The sequence below is a fragment of the Nymphalis io genome, chromosome 13 (genome assembly GCF_905147045.1).
Source record: "Nymphalis io chromosome 13, ilAglIoxx1.1, whole genome shotgun sequence".
Lineage (NCBI taxonomy): Eukaryota > Metazoa > Arthropoda > Insecta > Lepidoptera > Nymphalidae > Nymphalis > Nymphalis io.
The window spans coordinates 9,272,797-9,294,090 of NC_065900.1; the positions used below are offsets into that span (position 1 = coordinate 9,272,797).

Sequence of the window (21,294 nt, forward strand, 5' to 3'; positions counted from 1 at the left end):
AACAATAGTAACCCTGAGAGACTCCTATGTCTACAAACTGAACAAAAAATACTAGTTATAAATCCGTCAAACGGAGACGGTAGCATAATCCTGTTATTTGCATACAAATCACAAAACCCTTTGTTTATGCAAAAACTACAAGTAATGTTAACTCTTTGACGCGCCGGCGCGGGCGCACTATACATTATTGTCAATCTCTTGGCAATCTTTTGCAAATTGACTGTCCGCTTCATTATTTTTTACAATACTTCCTTAACCCTTTTTTGCAATACTATTCCAAGCAGCTTATTTCCTAATATGCATGAAATAGTTATTGCTTAAAATGTATTCTTTGTTAAACAGTTTTATGTGTATATTTGATGAAAGTTTATTTTATGACTTTATTTTTGATTACTAATTAAAAATTAAAATGTTATAATATTTAATAGATATTTAAGGGAATAATTTGTAGTTAAACATACATGGCCAAATTTACGAGGACAAACGGTAATTTTCCTCTGAGGCCTTATATGAAATTAGTTTTTTCTTGTGTGGTTAAAAAAAATATTTTTTGCAACCACTTTGTTGCGCCAGGGCACCACAACCTTAATACCACACTTTGTGCCAGTACCAAACAATCAATTTTGATAACTTTATATACCAAATAGGTAAACTTTATAATAAGTAACTAAAAATATTATATTATACATCGACGATCTGACTGTATGATGTTTATAGAAACAATTGTAATTATTATTACCCAAGAATTCTACACGTAGCCATAACAGATAAGACAACAGCGAAACAAACTATACAGATAAAAAGTAGCTTACAGCATCCACGCACATGCTGATCTTATTTTAAACAAAACAGAATCTCAGCTTGGGCTTTGTATCGAAATGATAAAACTACGCGTCAAGGCTCGTGTAAGACGCGAGTAGATGCGTTGCGTGCCGGCCACACAATAAGCCCACGACGTTGATTGATGACTTCACATTGAACGAATACATTACGAGTTTTGCTTTCATTTCATTCGATACGAATGGCGCAAGGTTATGATATGATACACGAATGATCATTCAAGCGCAAAGGATGCTTTTAGCTATTGCACTAGATAAATTACATTATAAGAACTGCAATTTCGTATACCGTAATATTATATTCTGACTATATTAGGAATTCTACTAATTTAATAAAGAACGCTTCACTAGTTATACTATTGCTATTGTTATACTAGTTTATTCCACAAAATTATTTTTCGTTAGTTATTATCCACAATTCTGTGAAATTTTTTTAGAAGTTTTTTTTAATACTTGATACTTTGATTTGTTAATACTTAAATTTTACAAAGGCTTTAGGGGAAAATAATATGTTTATGTTATTTCATATTTATTCTATATTTTATTGGTTTTATATTCACATTTTTTCCTATCTTAGTTACAAAACAATGTTTCCGTTTAAAACTGACTTTCATTTCGTACCGAAACCTAAGTCATTGTCTCAATCATACGTCACTAAATTACATACAAAAATGTTAAAATAACAATTATATTAAATTAAAAACAAAAATCAGACAAATTTAAATTCGACTCACAAATTAAATAAATTAATTTGTATGTTCCCTTTTGTTCAACTTCGAATCACACAGCTGTCTTACAATTTTCAGGCAAAAAATTATACATGACGACTTGTTTTTATAGAATCATATCAAAAATTAAATGACAATGACTCACAGTTAAAAGTACAAGCCCACTCAGATGTCTATACCTACCCTAAAATAATCACACTTTTGACATTGTAAAGTTTTCCGCTTAACTAAACAAACATCCAATTTATGACTGATATTATTACTAGTATTACTTACACAACTTACATTAACTTAATTAGTTACATTATAATCACTTTATTACAAGTTATAAACACAAAGGAATGGTAAGTATTACATGAGTTCGTCAATGAAAATATAGCATCTTCTTTACATTCTAAAGATTATAAGGCAGTGAGACCATAGTCTGATTTTATGACTGGCGCGTTACCTGCACCGATACCGGTTCCGCAACCCGTATTGCCAACTGGCGAACCGTGGGCGGATAAATTGGCAACCAGTGACGGGTCCATGCCTGCATGTATACCCATCATATGTAAGTGATGAGCTGTCATCTGGTGTCCAGGGTTCATCTGGCTGCCAGGATGCGACATGGGACTTATTGATGGATCGTGAGACATATTTTGCTGCGCGCCAACACAGTGTAATTCGTTCATGATGTTGTCAGTTACATTTTCTATGCTGTCTGGCCGTCCATTGTTGTTTGATTTCTTCTTATCGTTATTATTTGTATTCTTACTCGATCTACTCTTTGGTGTGGCTCCTTTAGTCGTAGTCGTCGTGACGCCGGCTGGATTAGTTTTTCTTCTAACGTTTTTGGTATTCGGTAATTTATTGTCCTTTTTCCATTTCATTCTTCTATTCTGAAACCAGATTTTTATTTGTCTCTCCGACAGGACTAGAGTGTGAGCTATTTCTATTCTTCTTCTTCTAGTAAGGTACCGATTGTAATGAAACTCTTTTTCCAATTCTAATATTTGGTGCCTGGTATACGCTGTCCGTTGCCGTTTCGGCTCCATTCCCGGTTGAAAAGTTCCGTTTGCTGTGAACAAAATAAAACATATTACTTTTTAACAAATCTGTTTGTTACATATTTAGGAATAGAATTGATAATTCAGTGATTTAAAATTCGTGTTTAAGGAACCTTAAATAGATATATGAGATGTAGATAATAATAAAAATGAACGACATAGTCAAAATTAAAACAGTAGCAAATTTTTTGGCTGACGATATTTGTAACCATTACCTAACATAGAAGGCGGATCTATGTACTTCGTTTATATGTAGGTAGGTAATTTATCGTGCACTTCAAATGAGGCGGTGTTGCGTGCGGGGACCTTACTGAATAATTTATGTGGTAACAACCTCTGGGGCACTGTTAATTAATGTGCATAATAATTACACGTGTACGAGCATGAGCTTCCTTTTTGCTTTTGATTAATTACGTTTAGCAAATTAGTTGTTTATATAACGAGAAGGTACGACTGGACTACATTTACGAGACTTTATTTTAATATGGCTAATAGAGATAAAGTAACGTTAATACTAAGCTTTTAAATGATGAGTTTAAAAGTTCCTAATTTGAATTTCAGACTACAAATAAATTTTTGTAATAATATTCATGTGGTGGAATAAGCTCCAAACCTTCTCCTCAAAAAGAGGAGAGGAGGCCTTTAGCCCAGCAGTGGGACATTCACAGGCTGTTACGGAATAATATTCATCCACAAACAATATAGAATAAATTGTTGCTTAATATACGTGATAATGATGATAATGTTTTCCTGATCGATTTTGTCTTCGTCAGCCACTCCCAGGCGGGAATAACCAAATGCGCGATATATATTATAGTGCACAAGTTATTGCGCAAACCTAAATTCTGTCTCTATTCTCTGTCATAAGGTGATGGGACGGTCCGAGACGAGTATAGGCGCAGCACTAACGGCTTTATGTACTTTTCGAGGCACGGGAATGTACACACTACAAACATTTAGACTCCAACCAGCCATATAGAGTTGCAAAAATCTATTACTAACTTCAAGTTTTTCAGGACTTTCGGATCTATTATAAGTATATGCCGTTGAACCTCAGCATTGACTTACATACACATTTATATAAATTGGAGCTTCAAAGAAAATGCAATGTTTGTAGCGGAAAATGTTACATAAGAAAATTGTATTTTTATATTGTGTATCGTGTTGATCAAATCGTTACAATCCAATTGTTAAAAAAACATCAGCCAAACATTACACAACGTTTCATTTGTAAAATGAATAAGTTTTAGTTTGCATGTTAGGAAAGAAAATCAGAAACTCATGTTTCCTTATTTTATTAGCATAGAAAATAAATAAGCTTGTAAATTGTATTATAATGAGATCTATTTTTATTTCAAGCTTATATTTAACTTCGTCTGTGGAATCAAATCTGGCAAGTGAGTCTTAAATTGTTCTACCCAGTCATGCCAAAATTTTGCTAACCCTTTTAGATCTAGTTTTAGTTCAATTAAGTATACAACATTTAATTCATTTTGGTCTAGGATGAAATAAAAGCTTCTTTTTAAATTGTTTCTTTTTATAAATACTATTTATATTATAAAACCTTTGTAGATTTACCCTTACTTTTCAAAACTTGTGACTGTTTAATGGGTGATTAGTTAAACAATACTGTCTGTGTCTTTCAAAATTTCCAATCAATCAATCAATGAAATCAATTTTTCACTGAACAGCATTTAAACATTTATTAGTAGTGCCGACAATTTTTAACTAAACAGGTGTTAAGTTACGTTTGTAAGTAAGGCAGTTGATTTCTACACAATTCTAAAATTATGAGTACTCTAAATTGTAAAATTCTCATTCATCTGACTTGATGAACTCGTTTGGAGTTAGAATTTAAAAGATAAACCCATAATCTACTAAACATTACATAGATTTGATTAAATTAATAAAATCATAAGCCCTAATTTTCATAGAGGTTATAATAGATCTTCTAAATTTCATGTTCATTAATATTTACTATATATTATATTTTAGAGCTGAAATTACTTAGTAGTTTGGACTGTTGGTTTTCATTAAAGGTATTGGATTAAACTGCCGGAGTAAAGTATTTTACAATTTAACAGTAAATTTATTTTTAAAATATAATTCAATCACAACTGTGAAAAAAAATCAGACACGTACATTGTACACCATTCAACTCCCAATAGTGGAGTAGCGAGTAGAATTTACTGCCGTAAACTGAAAAACTTGAAAGGTTCCTTGATTTTGTTTTGCTTTTAGTAACAATTTATTTTTGACTAATAACTAAAACATAATTTATAAATTCGGCAATTTCTTTTAAAAGTAAATTGGTTTCAAGTTATATTATAACAAAGTTGATATTACATTAATACTAATTTATTATATACCTTAATGGACCTAGATTTCTTTTACGAAGCAGTCTGTTGTTGAAGAAATGGCCTAAAGTTTCTATAAAAGAAATTGGCACAATAGTTACTTAGTGAAGAATTGTAAAAAAATCGTTATAGGCTTTGTAAGAAAATTTCTAATTTCCTATCGAGGAAATTGCTTTTATATCCAGACTTGAAAGACGTGCTGAATAAGGCTTTATCAAATGAATGAAAAGGTAATAGCTTAATTAGCCATATGATTCTAGAAAGTTGAACCAAAAATTCTGTACAATGGCTACATTGAAAATATAAAAAGCACAAAAAGCTTTTATTTATTGCAAGGTTATAAAAAAACTTAAAAGATCAATAAGCGGTTTGAAAATTAAAAACATTAATGAGAACAATTTACACGAATGATTGAAAAGGGTTTAAAATGTAGCTCCTATAGATATTTATTTAATAATAGCAATTATTTTTAACAATTAACTGAATTTTATATAATTACAATTTGGAGACTGGAAATTAATTTTATTAGTTTATCTACCACATACAATACAAGACTGAATGAGATAGCAAGATTAAAATAAATCTTGCAGAGTAAAGGTCGGTTTGGCCGAGCAACCTTATTTTTTTCACTGCTGAGAAATACATATATATTTATCCTGCTAACCTTTACCATTTGAGGGAAAGAGATAGCACGATCCGGGCTAGAATTCTTTGGGAATCGCAGTGGGTTGGACGGTATGTTGGGTCGAAGTTCTATGAGATTTTCGCTGATGTCAATTTGATTCGAGCTTAAAATAAAATTATATAACCTTAAGATCACTATAGATAAAATATAGTTTAGTGCTTTTATCATTTCACGTGATAGATATATGTGAAAGAATCATTACTTACATTTTCAATTACAACTTAATAAATTAAATTAGCTACTTAGTGATATCGAAATGATTCATTACGTTACAAGCTGATAATTAAAAAAATTTATGTATACAAAAATCCTTATTAATATAAATACTATATGAGTTTGTTTGTTTACGTTCAAGTCTTATCAACTCAACCGATCATCATGAAATTTTGCATACCCATTGTCAGAGATTCAGAAAAGGATATAGAGTACCTAACAAGCAGGCGAAGCCGCTGCCGGAAACAAGCATGAAATAAAAGCATCCATAACCGACTAAGTTATTAGATACAATATTTTGACTATGCTTTCTCGTTAAAGCCAAAGGCTTTATGAGAAGGTCTACTAATGTTTCATTTACTTTACTAAAACAGAGTGCACAGTTATATTGGTTATTTTTTATAGAAACTACAAGTTTCTATAAAAACAAACAAAAAACAAGAAGCCCGAGTAGAAATATATGTATTTAGGTATTCTCAAAAAATCTTTTGGGTATAGCCAAGAACATTGTTTAGTTAAGAATTCTCGGAAAATGGCTGCAGTGGGCAGGGGCGGTATGTGCGGTTTGCGGTCAGTCCTCGGCCCTGAGATTTCTGCGAGGAACTCGTTGACACGGGTCCATCGTACATATTGAATGGATTGTGTACAGATTTAAAAATACCCGTACGTTATCAATCACGAAGATAACTTTACAAGTATTATTATATAATTATTATTTTACCAGAAAAATCATACAATATTAACCTAACCTAACTGATAGTATAAATACGAAAGTGAGTTTGTTTTTTACTTTTTGATGTCTTAGCTACTAAGCCGATCATTGTGAAACTTGGCATACACTTTGTCAGGAGTATAGAAAATGGCATAGAGTTACTAAAAGGAGAGCGAAAACTACTAAATACAAAAAGATAAGTTTTGGTTACCAATTCAGGCGAACCAATATAAAATTAATCTTTTATTATCGTAGGTTGTTTATATTTTTAATATGTAGGATACAAAAGTTATATCCTATTGACTAAATTTCGACCGATGTAGCCCTCAAGGTGGTTCTCGGAGACTAGAATCTGTGCTGGGAACATGCTATAGTGCACATGTGTGTCCGGAATCACAAATTCACTTCAATTAATCTGACACGTCTGGAGATAAGGCACAGGATAAACCCCTTTTCGTGCTATTCGAGGCACAAGTGTGCAACACTACCAACCATAAAACCCAATAACTGTTTAGTGATCTGACCCAGATTTTGAAACAAAGATTTCTTGATCTGTCACCTTATAAAATAGTAACTAGACCAACAGGGTCAGTTACAGTGAGAACTGACATATATAAGCAGCGTTATTGTAGTAAAAAGTCACCAAAATTTTTACGTGTCATTTTTAAAGTTACTGTTACTAAGCACAAGTGTTGATTTTAATTTGATATATTTTTCATATAATATAAAACCATAGGATAGCATTATAAGTTACCAAAAAATTAAAAAAAAAAACAAGACAACAACATACGGCTATAGTCTTAGTGGCGAAAAATGCACAAAACCTACAGGAAACACTTAACCGGTGGGTGACACAAATAGAAAACCATGGGCTACGCATTAGTCGAAGTAAAACCGAATATTTTGAATGTGAATATGGAGGGACAGAAGAGACGGGATGTAATATTTACATAGACAACCGCGCACTATCCAAAGTAGACAACTTCAAATATCTTGGATCTGTGCTTACTACTAATGCAAATATCGATAAGGACGTGGACCTCCGCATTAAAACCGCCTGGATAAAATGGAAATCGCTTTCGGGTGTTCTCTGTGACCATAGAATGCCCATTCGTGTAAAGGGAAAAGTGTACAGAACGGTAGTACGTCCATCCATGATCTATAGGGCAGAGTGTTGGACCATCAAAAAGACACACGAACAACAACTGCATACAAGCGAGATGGAAATGCTTAGATGGGCGGGAGGAATCACCCGGCTGGACAAAGTAAGAAATGAGTATGTCAGAGGATCGTTCAAGGTTACACCAATAGTGGAAAAATTTAAGGAATGTCGACTGCGCTGGTACGGCCATATCCTGAGACGTAACGATGATCATCCTATCAAGAAAGCCTTAAATATCCCGGACCGACCGCGGGGAAGAGGGCGACAGCTCGCAACCTGGTGGTCAAACATACAAAAAGAGGCCCAGAAAGATAATCTGAGTACACAGACAACCCAGAACAGAGCTTTCTGGCGCAGATGTACAAGGAGACCCGACCCCAGCTGAACTGGGAAGAGGGTTTGAACAAAGAAGAAGAAGACAGAACATACGGCATACGACTATGGCATATGTATTCAATTGAGTAGGTACCTAAGGAAGTATGTTTTCATTATTATTAAAAAAAAACTCTTAATACCATATAAAATATACAACATAATAAACCGAATAGTTTTCAATTTCTAATATATGTTATAATTATCTTGTGTCTATTTTTTAAATCTAGTAATTTCCAGACTAGTATATCTACAAAATATATATTTTACATCAACGTTATTTTAATCATAAAATAGCATCGAAGGCGTATCATTCAATTAACTACTGTTTCATCACACGCAAAAATCGAAATCCCGTTACGCTACCGGGCATCCACTCCATCTTCGCTTCGTTAGCCACTATCACGTCATCGGACGATGACAATCTGAATTGAATTACTGACTACCTGCGTTCGTGTGGTCTCATAAGAGATCTGTTAATCTCAGGCCCATCTCGCGCACGCTATCAAACCCACGGTGGTCCTTCATTACGACCAACTTACCATCTTGTACCACTATTATGGAGTGAAAAATGTTACCACGGTGACAGGTGTCGATAAGGAGTGTATTTGGTTGTAATGCGAGTGCAATTCTTCGATTTAAGTAAAGCCTGTACATTAACTTTGTAAGGTTTTTTGGTCGGCCTTCCTCTGACCTTTAACTTAATTAAGAATATTTTATATACAAGTTTTGATATAAATAAACTAAACATTATAATTTTATATTTTATAAAATATTTTACTTATTTTAATAGTAATAATGGGCGTTATAATACTACGCAATAAATTTTCGTTGTCATTAATATAAATAAGATTTGTTCTCGGGACAGAACAATGATCTTTATCTGACTACTTTAATTGAATTAATTTCATGAAATACAAAAAATATTTAGACTTCCATAGTACGTTAACTATATTCTATCGTATTGATAACATTCTATGGAAAAAATTAACGTTTTTATAAAATAATAAATACTTTTCTCTTCAAAGTAATAATATGATAGTCATTTTGTTTGTAAGTCGCGTTCAATATTATAAGAAATTATATAGTCAATGTCATAAAAAACATTTACATTTTATTAATTTACTAAGTGGATAAGCTCTATTAAATTTATTGAAACATTAATTTATAAATAATAAATATATGAATCTGTCAGCTCGTAGTAATAATTATATCAATTAAATTTACTTATTGAGGATGATATTGTAAGTATAAAAATCAAACGCTTTTGATGTTTCCTTGTAAATTCATAACTTAAGTAGACTAAAGTATTCATGCTCAAGTTTTAAATACATTGTCATTCTAATATATTAACATTATAATCGTACGTACAAGTACTATTAATTACAATGACTCTTGAAAAAGGCTCATCTCAAGTATTCCGACGTACCTACATACCAATCTTGTTCTATATTTATTTTAGTAACATAACACTGGGCATATTTAAAAAGTTAAAATATTATAAAAGAACAAAGAATAGATCATGAACATATTATAATGTAACTATATATAGTTACATATATAATTATATAACTCACCGAAATGCTGCGTAGCCTAGGCGAATCTTCCCGGTGTGTCGGTCTCGGTATAAACTTGGACAAGACCATGGTCATGTTCAATAGGCATGTCGTGCCGGGACCGATATACGTCGAGGGGAAACCTCTCGAAGTTGTTAGTGAATATACCTACCTAGGACAGATAATACAAGTCGGTAGGAACAACTTCGAGAAGGAAGCCGATCGAAGAATTCGCTTGGGATGGGCAGCATTTGGCAATCTTCGTCAAGTCCTCAAGTCGTCTATACCGCAATGTTTGAAGACGAAAGTCTTCAACCAATGCGTCTTACCTGCCATGACATACGGTGCCGAAACGTGGACACTAACTGCGGGACTAGTCCACAAATTCAAAGTCGCTCAGCGTGCTATGGAGCGAGCTATGCTCGGAGTATCTTTGAAGGATAAGATCAGAAATGAGATTATCCGGAAAAGAACCGGAGTCACCGACATAGCTTGCAAAATTAGCAGGCTGAAGTGGCAGTGGGCTGGTCACGTATGTCGTAGGACCGATGGCCGTTGGAGCAGACGAGTCCTAGAGTGGAGACCGCGAATCGGCAAGCGCAGCGTAGGGCGCCCTCCAGCCAGGTGGACCGACGACCTTAAGAAGGTGGCGGGCACCAACTGGATGCGGAAGGCGGAGGACAGGGAGCTTTGGCGCACCTTGGGAGAGGCCTATATTCAGCAGTCGACAACGATTGGCTGTTGATTGATTGATTGATATATAGTTGACATTATAATATATTCATATTATAATGTCAACTATATATTATATATATATATATATATATTATCGATATATTATCGTAATATATAGTTAACATTATAATATGTTCATGCTTATATTATTAACTTTAGTTTATTAGACTAATGTTTAGTTTGGGGCGATTTTTTAATAACTAACAATTTATACTTGATATTTCACATCAAATGATTTTAAATGTAATATTTGAAAGTCGAATAAATTCAGGTACTGCTGAAAATAAATTTTTATTGCTCTTACTCTAGGTTTGAGGACCTAGTGCTCTGTAATCTTATTAGCTATCTATGGTGCTTGCTCGGATTTGAACCCACGAGCATCGGTTAAAATTCACGCGTTCTAACCACTGAATTTTCATGTGCTTAATTGTGATTATAATTCATCTCGTGCTAAGGAAAACATCGTGAGGAACCCTGCATGTGTCTGATTTCATTGAAATTCTGCACATGTGTATTCTACAAACCCGCATTGGAGCAGCGTGGTGGAATAAGCTCCAAACCTTCTCCTCGAAAGGGAGAGGCCTTATCCCAGCAGTGGGACATTAACAGGCTGTTACTGTATTTATTCAAATCGGTTCTTAAAAGCACTTTTGAAACATCATGCAGTACATGATGAATATGACATTGAATTGAATGTAAAAAATACAAAATCGGTAAAACAGTATCAAAGTCTATTAATCTCAAACAGATATACATACCGACATAATTTTTTATACATATAGATAACTAATATTAAATATCACTATTAAAACATGTAATAAATAATATGGAGATTGAAACATGTCGCATTGACCTTTGGTTCAAGTTTACAAAAAATTGGATACAATATGCATAATTTATACATGAGATGCTTTGAAGAAGCTGTCAACAATGAATGTAGGTATGAATTAATGGTAATGTATGGTATAATATGACGAACGAATCTAAATACTTTCTTTGTATAAACATTCGTTAAAAATTCATTTTATATAAATACAAAAGTTTTGTCGTTACTACGAAAGTAAATTTTATTATATAAATTTTAAATCTGATTCCAAAAACGTTATTAAAAAAGCGAATAAAAAGGATCTCTTGTTGACGTCATCATCAAGAACCAAAGTAAAAACTTTTTAAGACCTAACCTTATGTTAGTAGACTTAAGTTGTGTTCATCGGATCGGTGATTTGATTGGAATAACTGAATTGCCAATGACATTTTTTTTTTAATTTTGTACTGTATAAAATGTAGTTATAAAAGATTGTTTTATAATCAGAACTGTAACGTTTGTTAATGTTATTTTTACTAGCCTCATATATTTATTGACGTTATCATCAAATAATAAGCTATGAAACATGTCATATTTCTCAGACGACGCAAGTGTCATCACTCAGGTAAAACATAAGGATATTCGATTGGCCGTACCAATCATTGTACTTTGGAAACTATAGCTTCCCAATTTAGTATATTTAAAATTATAAAATGGCGAAAAGAGGATAAAAAGAAACCCGCACTACATGCTCTATAGGAAACAAAGAAGTTGAATACTTGAGGCAAGTTATTGTATAGAATAATATAATAAAGCATAATTATACGAGATTGTATTGAAAATTTTAAGTCACAAAATATAATGATAAATATGTAAAAAGATGATCATTAAAAACTATCTTTTGTGTATTTTTATTATGATTTATTTTAAAGGTTCATATGATATATTAATTAGTAATGTGAGATTTTAGTTAGTTTTTAAATTGAATATTTATTGGCAAGACAGACAAGTTAATAGATTATATTTTTAATTTAAAAATTAAATCCGTATATTTGATATGATAAAATTCTGACTTCGCTTTTATCTTTATATTTGTCCAACATGTACCTAAATTACGTTTTAATAAAAATAATAGATTTTCCAAGAGGGTGAACAATAGTGTCTCCCTTACGGTTGTCCACATGAACGCGAACTGGTGATTTATTTTCAATTTTCATAAATACCTATTAATTGAAATGACATTCGTGGACAAACGAATATAAAAAATTAAAACAAGCAACACTAACGCGACTAACAGTTTTATACTGTTCGAATGTATGAATATTTTATTATTTGGTCAATAAGTAATAATAGTTAACGCAGCCTATTAAAATGGTCTCTGTTCTTCTCCTCTAATACTTGTCTCATATTAAGAAAAAAAAATTCCCTATAGCTAGCTCTTCTTACCTGCCTTTACTATTATAATATGTGTTATAAATCTAATAACTTTTATGAAGACCACGTTCCGCTATAACGCAATAAATTTAAAAAAAAACACATTATCTAACTGAATTCAAATCCATGACCTTCGTTTGAGACTCAAGTAAATAAACCACTGGCCTAATACACTTAAATAATTACAATAGTAAAAAAATTTATACAATATATTAATTTGAAATATTATAGTGCACCCTTTTTGAAGAACGATGAAGACCTATTCATTTTATATTTAAATTACATTAACAATTCATTAAATTTAAATAGTCCACTAGAAACCAATAATCTCCCCGGCGAATTCCAGACCACAACCTCTATTTAAAAGTTATAAAATTAAACGAGCCTCATTACCATGCACGGGGTACCTTTTGTAACGCAACAAAGGTCCTGGCGTCTTGTAGGACCTTCTTAATGACATCCCATTAGTAAACTGTCAAAACAAATCAAAGGACAGAACTAAAAAATCATAAGTATCCGTAAACAGGCCTCGGTTATTGATAGCTGGTGATTTGTTAATTCTTTCAAGTGTGATACCGCAAACATTGTGGTACTTAAAAGCCTATTTTGCACTCGTGTCTGATTTTATAACAATGGCCGAATCAAGCTTAAGATGATATTTATGTGCTGCGATTAATCTTTACTTGAATATTTTTGGAGAGAATTTCTGTTTACAAACGAATAAACACTTTTGTTACAATTTGAAAAAAAAGTTGATCTTGTGTTTGGTTTCAAAGAATCTCAAAGATGTGTCTATTAATCTAGACTATAAATTCGCCCTGGTGTTATCATCAATAAAAATCATCCAGATTATAAACATGCACGGCAGCATAGAGATATTATTGTAAAGTATATTAAGAACGACATCGAAAACGTGTTGTGTTTTTTAAAAGCAGTGGTTTACGAAAAAGGTTAAAATATACAGATTTTATAGATAGTGTTTGGTATGAGGTATTTTCTTTCATATATAAGAATAATTGCAATCGTATGTACCCACCCGACTGAATTTTGTACAATTTAAATTTTAAAGTTCCTTCTTTTTCATCTGTACTACACTGATTTTCAAAAATACTTTAAAACATAATAACCGTACTAACTAATATTAAGAAATATTTTTATTAACTTTTTTTTTCGCTGTCATCCGACCTCGAATCGAACTTTTACATTAGTAATATATATTTTTAGTTTACATAGGTTCTGTAGTATATATATATATATGTTGCATAATATGTTATAGCTTGTACATATAAATGATATTATTCTTGCAAACACTGGCCATAGCATCGGCCATTGCAACACATATGTCCAATATTATAATATGTAATCATTATCAAATTTAAATTTAAAACGGCTTAAAATCAGTGAAAATAAACGATAAATTATTTGATTTATAATTAATCTACACTAGGTAATACAAATTTAATGAAGATTATATTTTCTTATTTGCTTTGCTTTTTTTAGTAATCAATGTTTGTCATTATTAAATAAGGAATAATAATACTGAACACAAAATGATATACGCGTAGATGAATACAAACGAGGAGATCAGATATTTAGACATGATTGGGTATGTTTAAATTTAATTGTATTTAATTAAAACATCCATTTCATTTCATTGTTTAAAATGAGTAACTACTGAGTTTCCTGTCGGTTTTTCTAGTCTACTTTACAAATCGGCGGTAGCTTTAAAATTAATATGATACTGGTTATAAAAAATAAAGTATAACATAATTTTGTTTCAAAATTCGTATAATGGTAATGAAAAATGAGTGTTTTCTAAGAGATTCTGATATTCAATAATATTTGAAAGAATTGATATGAATAAAAAACGTAGGCCTGCAGATATATTAGTGCCGAGGCTGCTATTATTGTATGAGCGCAATGCTTGCTTGGCCTTGTAGTGATGTTTTAGAATTTGTTTATTTTATTTCAAAATAATTTACATCTAGACACTCGGTAGCGTGTCAAGCCAAGTTTAAGCTAACAGAACTGCCAAGCAGCATCGTGTGTAATATTACACGAACCATTTGGAGCCACTTTTGACCCCTCTCATAAATGAAAAACTATTTAACAAAATTTTAAATTTGGCTTATATACCGAGACCCACGACACCCGCGAGATACATATGTGCTCTAAATTTTATAAACACATTTCAAACGGTATTCAGATATTAACGTCCAAAAATCGTCATTTTTATCACTGACTGACCAGATCAAAACTCTAACCCAGTTCCAGATAACCTAGAAAATTCAAATTTGGCATCCAAATAGGTAGTTGGGTGAATACAAAGGAATAAATCCGAAACTAGTAAATTTTTATTATTTTATTATAATTTTTCAATTAATTGGTTCTATTAGAAAACTTACTTTTAGCGCCTGTAATGTAAGAATCAGCAATCAAAATTAATAACAGCCGATCTTTATGTGGATTTTAAGGTCTTCACGTGAATATATAAAGACTGAAAGACCGCCGTTAATTTTTTTTTAATCCCAACATATCATAACTACTTATAACTCAGAGCATAGTCGACTTTCATATTTTTTACGTTATTAATTATTATTTTTAAGTAATAATCTTACACTATAGATGTGTTCTAAATATTGAAATAATAATTAATACTAAATCCCAGTTTAAAACGAAAGTACGTTCGTAATACACATACGAAAATCGGCTATACTCTTAGTTATAAGTAATTATAAGTACTAAAACAACATAAAATATTTTATAACAACTTGAATATTATTTCTTCTTTTAACTTAGGATAATATATTGAAGCCTAAAGTTTGAATTGGCTAGTTTTCATATACGAATGATATTATAGCCTTCTCAAGTTCTGAAGCTGTAAATTGTTGTTTTATTCTTCTGAAAATTTGCCTTGCTGTTAGAAACTAGTGATCAAACATAGGGCTCTTTCATGACTGTTTTAGTAGGTACTTAATATATATTTTTTTTATATGCACCGGGATGGCAAATGACTCTACTCCACCTGATGGTAAGTGGTAGTAGAGTCCAAACGCGACGACGACCAGTACAGTTGGGAAGAATGTTCTGTACTAGCCACCCCGCCTTGCCAGCCCGCAAGATGCCTCTTCACGCCTCGTTTGAAGGAACCCGGATTGTAAGAGGAGGGGAACACGTGAGCTGGTAAGGATTTCCATTTCTTGGAAGTGTGACAAAGAAAGGAGTTCCCAAATTTTTTGTGCGCGATGGAATTGATGTCACAGTTAGGCGGTGACATCGAGAGCCAGCACGCGTAGACTTATGAAGGGAGGGGGAAGCAGGAATTAGAGAGAATAATTCCTCAGAACACTCGCCGTGATACAGTCGATAGAAAGCGCTCAGCGCTGCTATCTCTCGACGCAATTGTAAAAGCTCGAGGGTGTTTGTGACCTTTACGTCGCCAATAATGCGGACCGCACGTCGCTGCAACCGGTCCAAGGCCTCCAGTAGGTACTTAGCGGAGCCATCCCAAAGGTACGAGCAATATTCAACGCAAGACCGTAACTGTGTTTTGTATAACAGGCCCAGTTGTTGTGGCGTGAAAAAACGCCGCACCTTGTTCAGAACTCCAAAAATAATAATAATTCGTATATGAGAACTAGCCAAGTCAGACCTTGACTTTAACTAGCCAAGTTAGGCTTTAATATATTATCCTAAGATAAGAAGAAATAATATTTAAGTTATTATAAAATATTTTATGTTGTTATAAATAAATTTCAGGACTGACCATTGAACTTGGCACCCATTTAGATCTCACTTCTTTTGTCGTTGAAGTCAACAACCAAGGCATATATCATAATATTGAACTCGGCTCTCATTTTACATGTTTTTGATATGTTTTTGATGGGTATGATTTATACAGCCTATTCCTCTGAATAGTATGCTATTGTTATTACATATACTTAAACGAAACCTATTATTGAGAGTAAAATTATACGACGATTCGGTACCAAACATACTTAATTACGATTTTTTATTTATTTATAATTAATAAGATTTAATAAGTTTTATGTAAGCAGGTGTTTATTTAATGATTTATGCTTATGTTGTGCAATTGTAACATAATTATGTAGGTAAGTACTAATTAATATCTAATTTAAGATTTTTATGTTAATAAAAAATATAGATAAATTTATATATAAATTGATACTTACAAGCCCCAGCAACATGAATCTTCTTCATCCAAGGGTAGATTACTCTGTCTGTATTATCGGAACATATTGAGGAATCATCGTCTTCAACAGGCGGACTGTCTAGAAGCAACCTCTCATCGTCCAATTCAGACCCAGGAGAGCCTTCACGGCCTAGGGCCTGAAGTTTCCTCCCAGCGGGCGCCGCCTCTTCTATATGTCTTTCTAACCGTAACCCAAGCTCCGCTAGTCCTGGCGTAGCGTCATTATGAGAAGGAATATAACCGTGATCAGCATCAGATGGATGAGATGGCTCGGGAGGCCTCGGCGGTGGTGCGACAGGTGGGTGCTGCGGTATCGGGTGGTAATAACCTCCGTATCCATATCCCGTGCCGATTTGCACGGGATACTGGTGCTGGTAGCCATATTGTAAATGTTGATGCTGGTAGTATTCTCCTGGTGGTATGTAGTCCGCCTGGCTGTACTCTTCGGAGGGTGGGAATTTTGGATCGGGCTGTGGTTGATATCCACCGTTCATGAGGAAGGAGCTCATTGTGGGCGTGGTCGATTCGGCGCATCACATCCCAATACGCCTGTTAATATGGCCGCCATTCAACAATCGCAGAACGGGAACATTTTTTTCTTATATCCCTGTAAATAATGTATTCATCTAACCCACGTTTTTGTACAATTCTAGCGTAAGTAAATAAAATTTGGAGCGTTTATAAGCTGATTTATCAATTGGATATATTAAAATAATATCTACCTAACTATATTTTAATCACATATTATTATTGCTTTTAAATATTTTTTTAAATAATGAGGGTAAAACGAAAAACTATTTAGAAATAAATTAAAAGAAATTATTTATATTAACTTAAATAGTCCTAACCTACCTCATGAAAAATATTTAACTACTTAATAAATATAAAATATGTTTTATCAATTTACATATAGCAATAATTTTGATTTCATTGTACTACTTAACAATATAGAAATTGAAAATAACAAATATCCAAGAGACTTCTTACTAAAAATTGTATGTCATCGCTCATTGTTTGAACACCTCCAACACTTATGCTAAAATTATTTAAACGTGGATTACTTAAACACTTACAATTTAAACAGTCCACAAATCACTCACTCACAAAGTTCTAAAACAAACATAAAAGCACTAATTGTTAAAATATTAGAACAATATTATTGCCAAGTCATTTGATTTATCACTTTTTGATAATAAACAATAGCTGAGGCGCGCGCTCCCGCGACATTTTGAGACAATATACACTGCCCAACACGCCAGCGCACTCTGTCACTTTAAGGACTTCTATACATGTTCATCAATTTTTACATACCACCTTCCATTTTTAAGGCGGAGCTGTTCTTCGGTTCTCTTACACTAAATCTTCCAATGTAATTTAAACTTTATGTCATTGTTATAAAGCTTATTTCAGAGAAACTACCACTTCTTAAGCATCAACCCGTAACAACAAGTCTCTATTTTCCACACACAAGCTATTCCACCCGTTGGACAGGGACGGCAATATAGACAACGATCTGTGACGATCGTGGATAAATATATCGGCCTCTTTCTTTCTAACAGAATTTTGCATATGTGTAATGGAGAAAAAAACTAACTAAGTGTAATGTGGAGTGGAGCTTAAGAAGCTGTTTAATAATACTACAGAATGAACATGGTCTCCGTTCGTAACGACATGTCGCTTTTAAATATTTAATATGCAATTTCCTTTATTTTTTTTTTAAAGATAATCGAATTGTTCTAAATGCTTTATGAGTTATAATTATGTAAAAAAATAACGGAATGTAAGTAAAGGTAACTAGCGTGTGATGTATACGGTAATTTGCATTGATTAAGATCATCACATAACAATTAAGACCTTAATTTTTTTATGTTATTGATAACAATAATTTTTCATTATTAATTATCAAACCTTAATACTTATTGTAATTGATGAGAATACGAATGGTTTTTTTTTTAAATATTTTAATTTAATAGGTATCTACGCAGATTGACGTGTATTGAAATTTTGATTAAAGACGAAAAAACATTTTACAAAAATTCCACATATATAAAGATTATCACCCAACAAGTCCTATAACAACTAAGCTAATCGTCTAATAAAAACAAAGCATTACCTACAAACGTATCATGTGCTCACGCCGGTAATACAGCACTAAGCACCGACAAGGAAGCCGAAAAATAAACAAAAATGTCCGGTGATTTTATTGAATTAGATGATAACAATGGTAGTATCACGGTCGCAAAACTGCTGAATCATGACGGCTCCCAACAAAAGGTGGGAACACCCGTTCAATGGTTGTTTGATCGGGACGGCACCTTTAGAAGCTGGTCAGCGTTCGTATGATGTGATTTAGATACGTAGATTTGTAACAAACTTGTGATTAAATCAATTGTTTGTGATTATTAAACGTTTTTGTCTAATTTGATCCAATTTAGAAATGATTTGAGCCAAGATTTTGACCAAAGTACGCGGTTTTAATTCAAGCACAACAAGATTATTATGCTATTTAATTGTTTTCTTAATATTCGGCAGAGTAATTAATATTGAAAAAAACTATACACTTACCTTTTTTTGAGTAACTTATAAAATGCATGCATTTTCAAAATATTATTCTTACTTAGATAAAAGAACGAAATGTACATTGATTTATCTTCATATTGTTTTCGATAAGAGAGAAATAACTGACAACGTGTAGGATAATAATAGCAACTGTCAGCCCTGTCATGTGTCAGTCGGCCTAAAAATAACCCAAATATACTAAAATATATCTGAACGAACAAAACTATAATTAAAAGCAGAAACATTTTAATGTATTAATTTTTTATCACACATTCAATTATCTCTTAAATTTTTGTTAAAACAATTACTTATTCCAAGTCTGTATAGAAAGTCTTGACACAAACTTTCTATCTGAAGTTGAGAACGTTGCCATACTTTTGTTTTTCTCTCGACGCTAACTGGATAGCGCCTCGTTCTATCCAACGCCAACTTAATCCAAGTTTAATGAACAATACGACAGACCCTTAATCAAACTTTGAAATTTCAACAATCTGGTTTCACTATTGTAAGCTTTAAGCGAACGCGTTAAGATTGTGAATACATTACAAATTTTAAAGGATAAAAGACGTTTTATGTTTTAAGTATGATCGAAGAAAAACCTATTTAGCTGACTTTGATCGTATTATTTGTTTCTTGTTTTGCTCTGGATATGGAGACTTAGATTAATTTACTCGGAATTTTCAGCGCGACATTTAAAAGCAAAAATGTTTAAGTTTGAGGATTTAAAAAAAAAAAAACTATTTCGATGTAAATTCTAATTTGATTTAAGGTTTGAAATCTCATATTTTTTTAGGTAAGGCATTGAGCAATTTTCTGTAATGGCGGGCTATATTTTCTATCTTTGTAGCGAGATGTGCCGACATTTTTTGCATTCGCCCCTCCAACGTCGAGGGCTGGGTTAAGCCCCTGAATTGGGTATACGTTTCCAATTATATATTCGTATCACCCAAAACGAATACATGAAATTAAAAAAAAAACAGACGGTTTGCATTAGGTATGTTAACTTGCTTAAAAATTGTGGGTTATAAGGAATTTATAATTTTACAAAGTTTTACTTTTTCAAAATACGAGTACAAATTTAGTATCTATAATGTAGGTACTAAATTTGAGATATGCATATTTATTTTTAATTTTATTAAAATCATCGCAGCAATAGCAATGCTATTTATAGTATTCAAATTTCAATAAATCCAAGATTTTTTTTAGCTTTGAACATGATAAACAAAATATGATTACAATTAAACATATTAATATCCATCAAAAATATTCACGCAGTAATTTAATAAAGTTACACTTTTTTAGAATTTAAAATATGAGTGAGAACATCCATATATTTCTGTTAGGTATATTCGAATATCGCTATCGAACCAAAGTCATTGTTCGAAACTTCACACAAGTTTCTGACGCGAAATGTCGTCGCACATCAAATGCCTGACAGCGAACTTCGCTTCCCCTTTCCCCTATTCTCCTTGAATGACGTCACCAGGGAATATCAGGGGGCGTCGCGCCACTCTAATAACTTTCGATGGCTAATCAAAGTTTTAACGTTGAAATATTGATGGTTTTTGCTAAAGTTATTATTACTTTTTGACACCAGTCTGCATTTCGTACCTCAGAGATAAACAATGCTCAGCATCAAATTAAAAATATGAATGCTGCGATTATGTATATATACAATTCGATTATAAGTAATAAAAAAAATATAAGACCACTTTAATAATGTAAATGATATCAAATGCATATATACCCTTACTCATAAAAAATAAAAATATAATATAGAGAAATTGAAATATTCCTTGTCCTTATTATATACCATATTATTGGAATAAATAAATACAGAGTTAAACCAAGTTTTTCGTTTTTGTAATGATTTGT

At 32.4% G+C, this 21,294-nt stretch overlaps 2 protein-coding genes across 3 annotated transcripts in view; both read right to left on the bottom strand.

Annotated features, from left to right (window-relative positions):
• LOC126772734 (ras-related C3 botulinum toxin substrate 1) overlaps window positions 1-21,294 on the bottom strand; it is a 231,044-nt gene that overhangs the window by 13,922 nt on the left and 195,828 nt on the right. The window lies entirely within an intron of this gene.
• On the bottom strand, window positions 1,382-18,103 carry LOC126772700 (homeobox protein Hox-C4). 2 transcript variants are annotated; one of them, XM_050493216.1, is made up of 3 exons: window positions 17,934-18,103; window positions 16,841-17,467; window positions 1,382-2,627 (listed from the first exon to the last, which is right to left on the bottom strand). In XM_050493216.1, the coding sequence occupies exons 2-3, from the start codon at window positions 17,367-17,369 to the stop codon at window positions 1,969-1,971; spliced, it is 1,188 nt and encodes a 395-aa protein (XP_050349173.1). In that variant the 5' UTR covers window positions 17,370-17,467; window positions 17,934-18,103; the 3' UTR covers window positions 1,382-1,968. The 2 variants fall into 2 exon arrangements, with proteins under 2 accessions (XP_050349173.1, XP_050349174.1); XM_050493217.1 differs by lacking the exon at window positions 17,934-18,103 and adding an exon at window positions 17,848-17,884.

Bases quoted from the DNA above. Each gene is read 5' to 3' on its own strand.
- LOC126772700 (XM_050493216.1), bottom strand. From the start codon at position 17,369: ATGAGCTCCTTCCTCATGAACGGTGGATATCAACCACAGCCCGATCCA. The intron at 2,628-16,840 runs GTAAGTATCAAT...TTTTGTTCACAG, and splicing joins GATTCATGTTGCTGGGGCTT to CAAACGGAACTTTTCAACCG.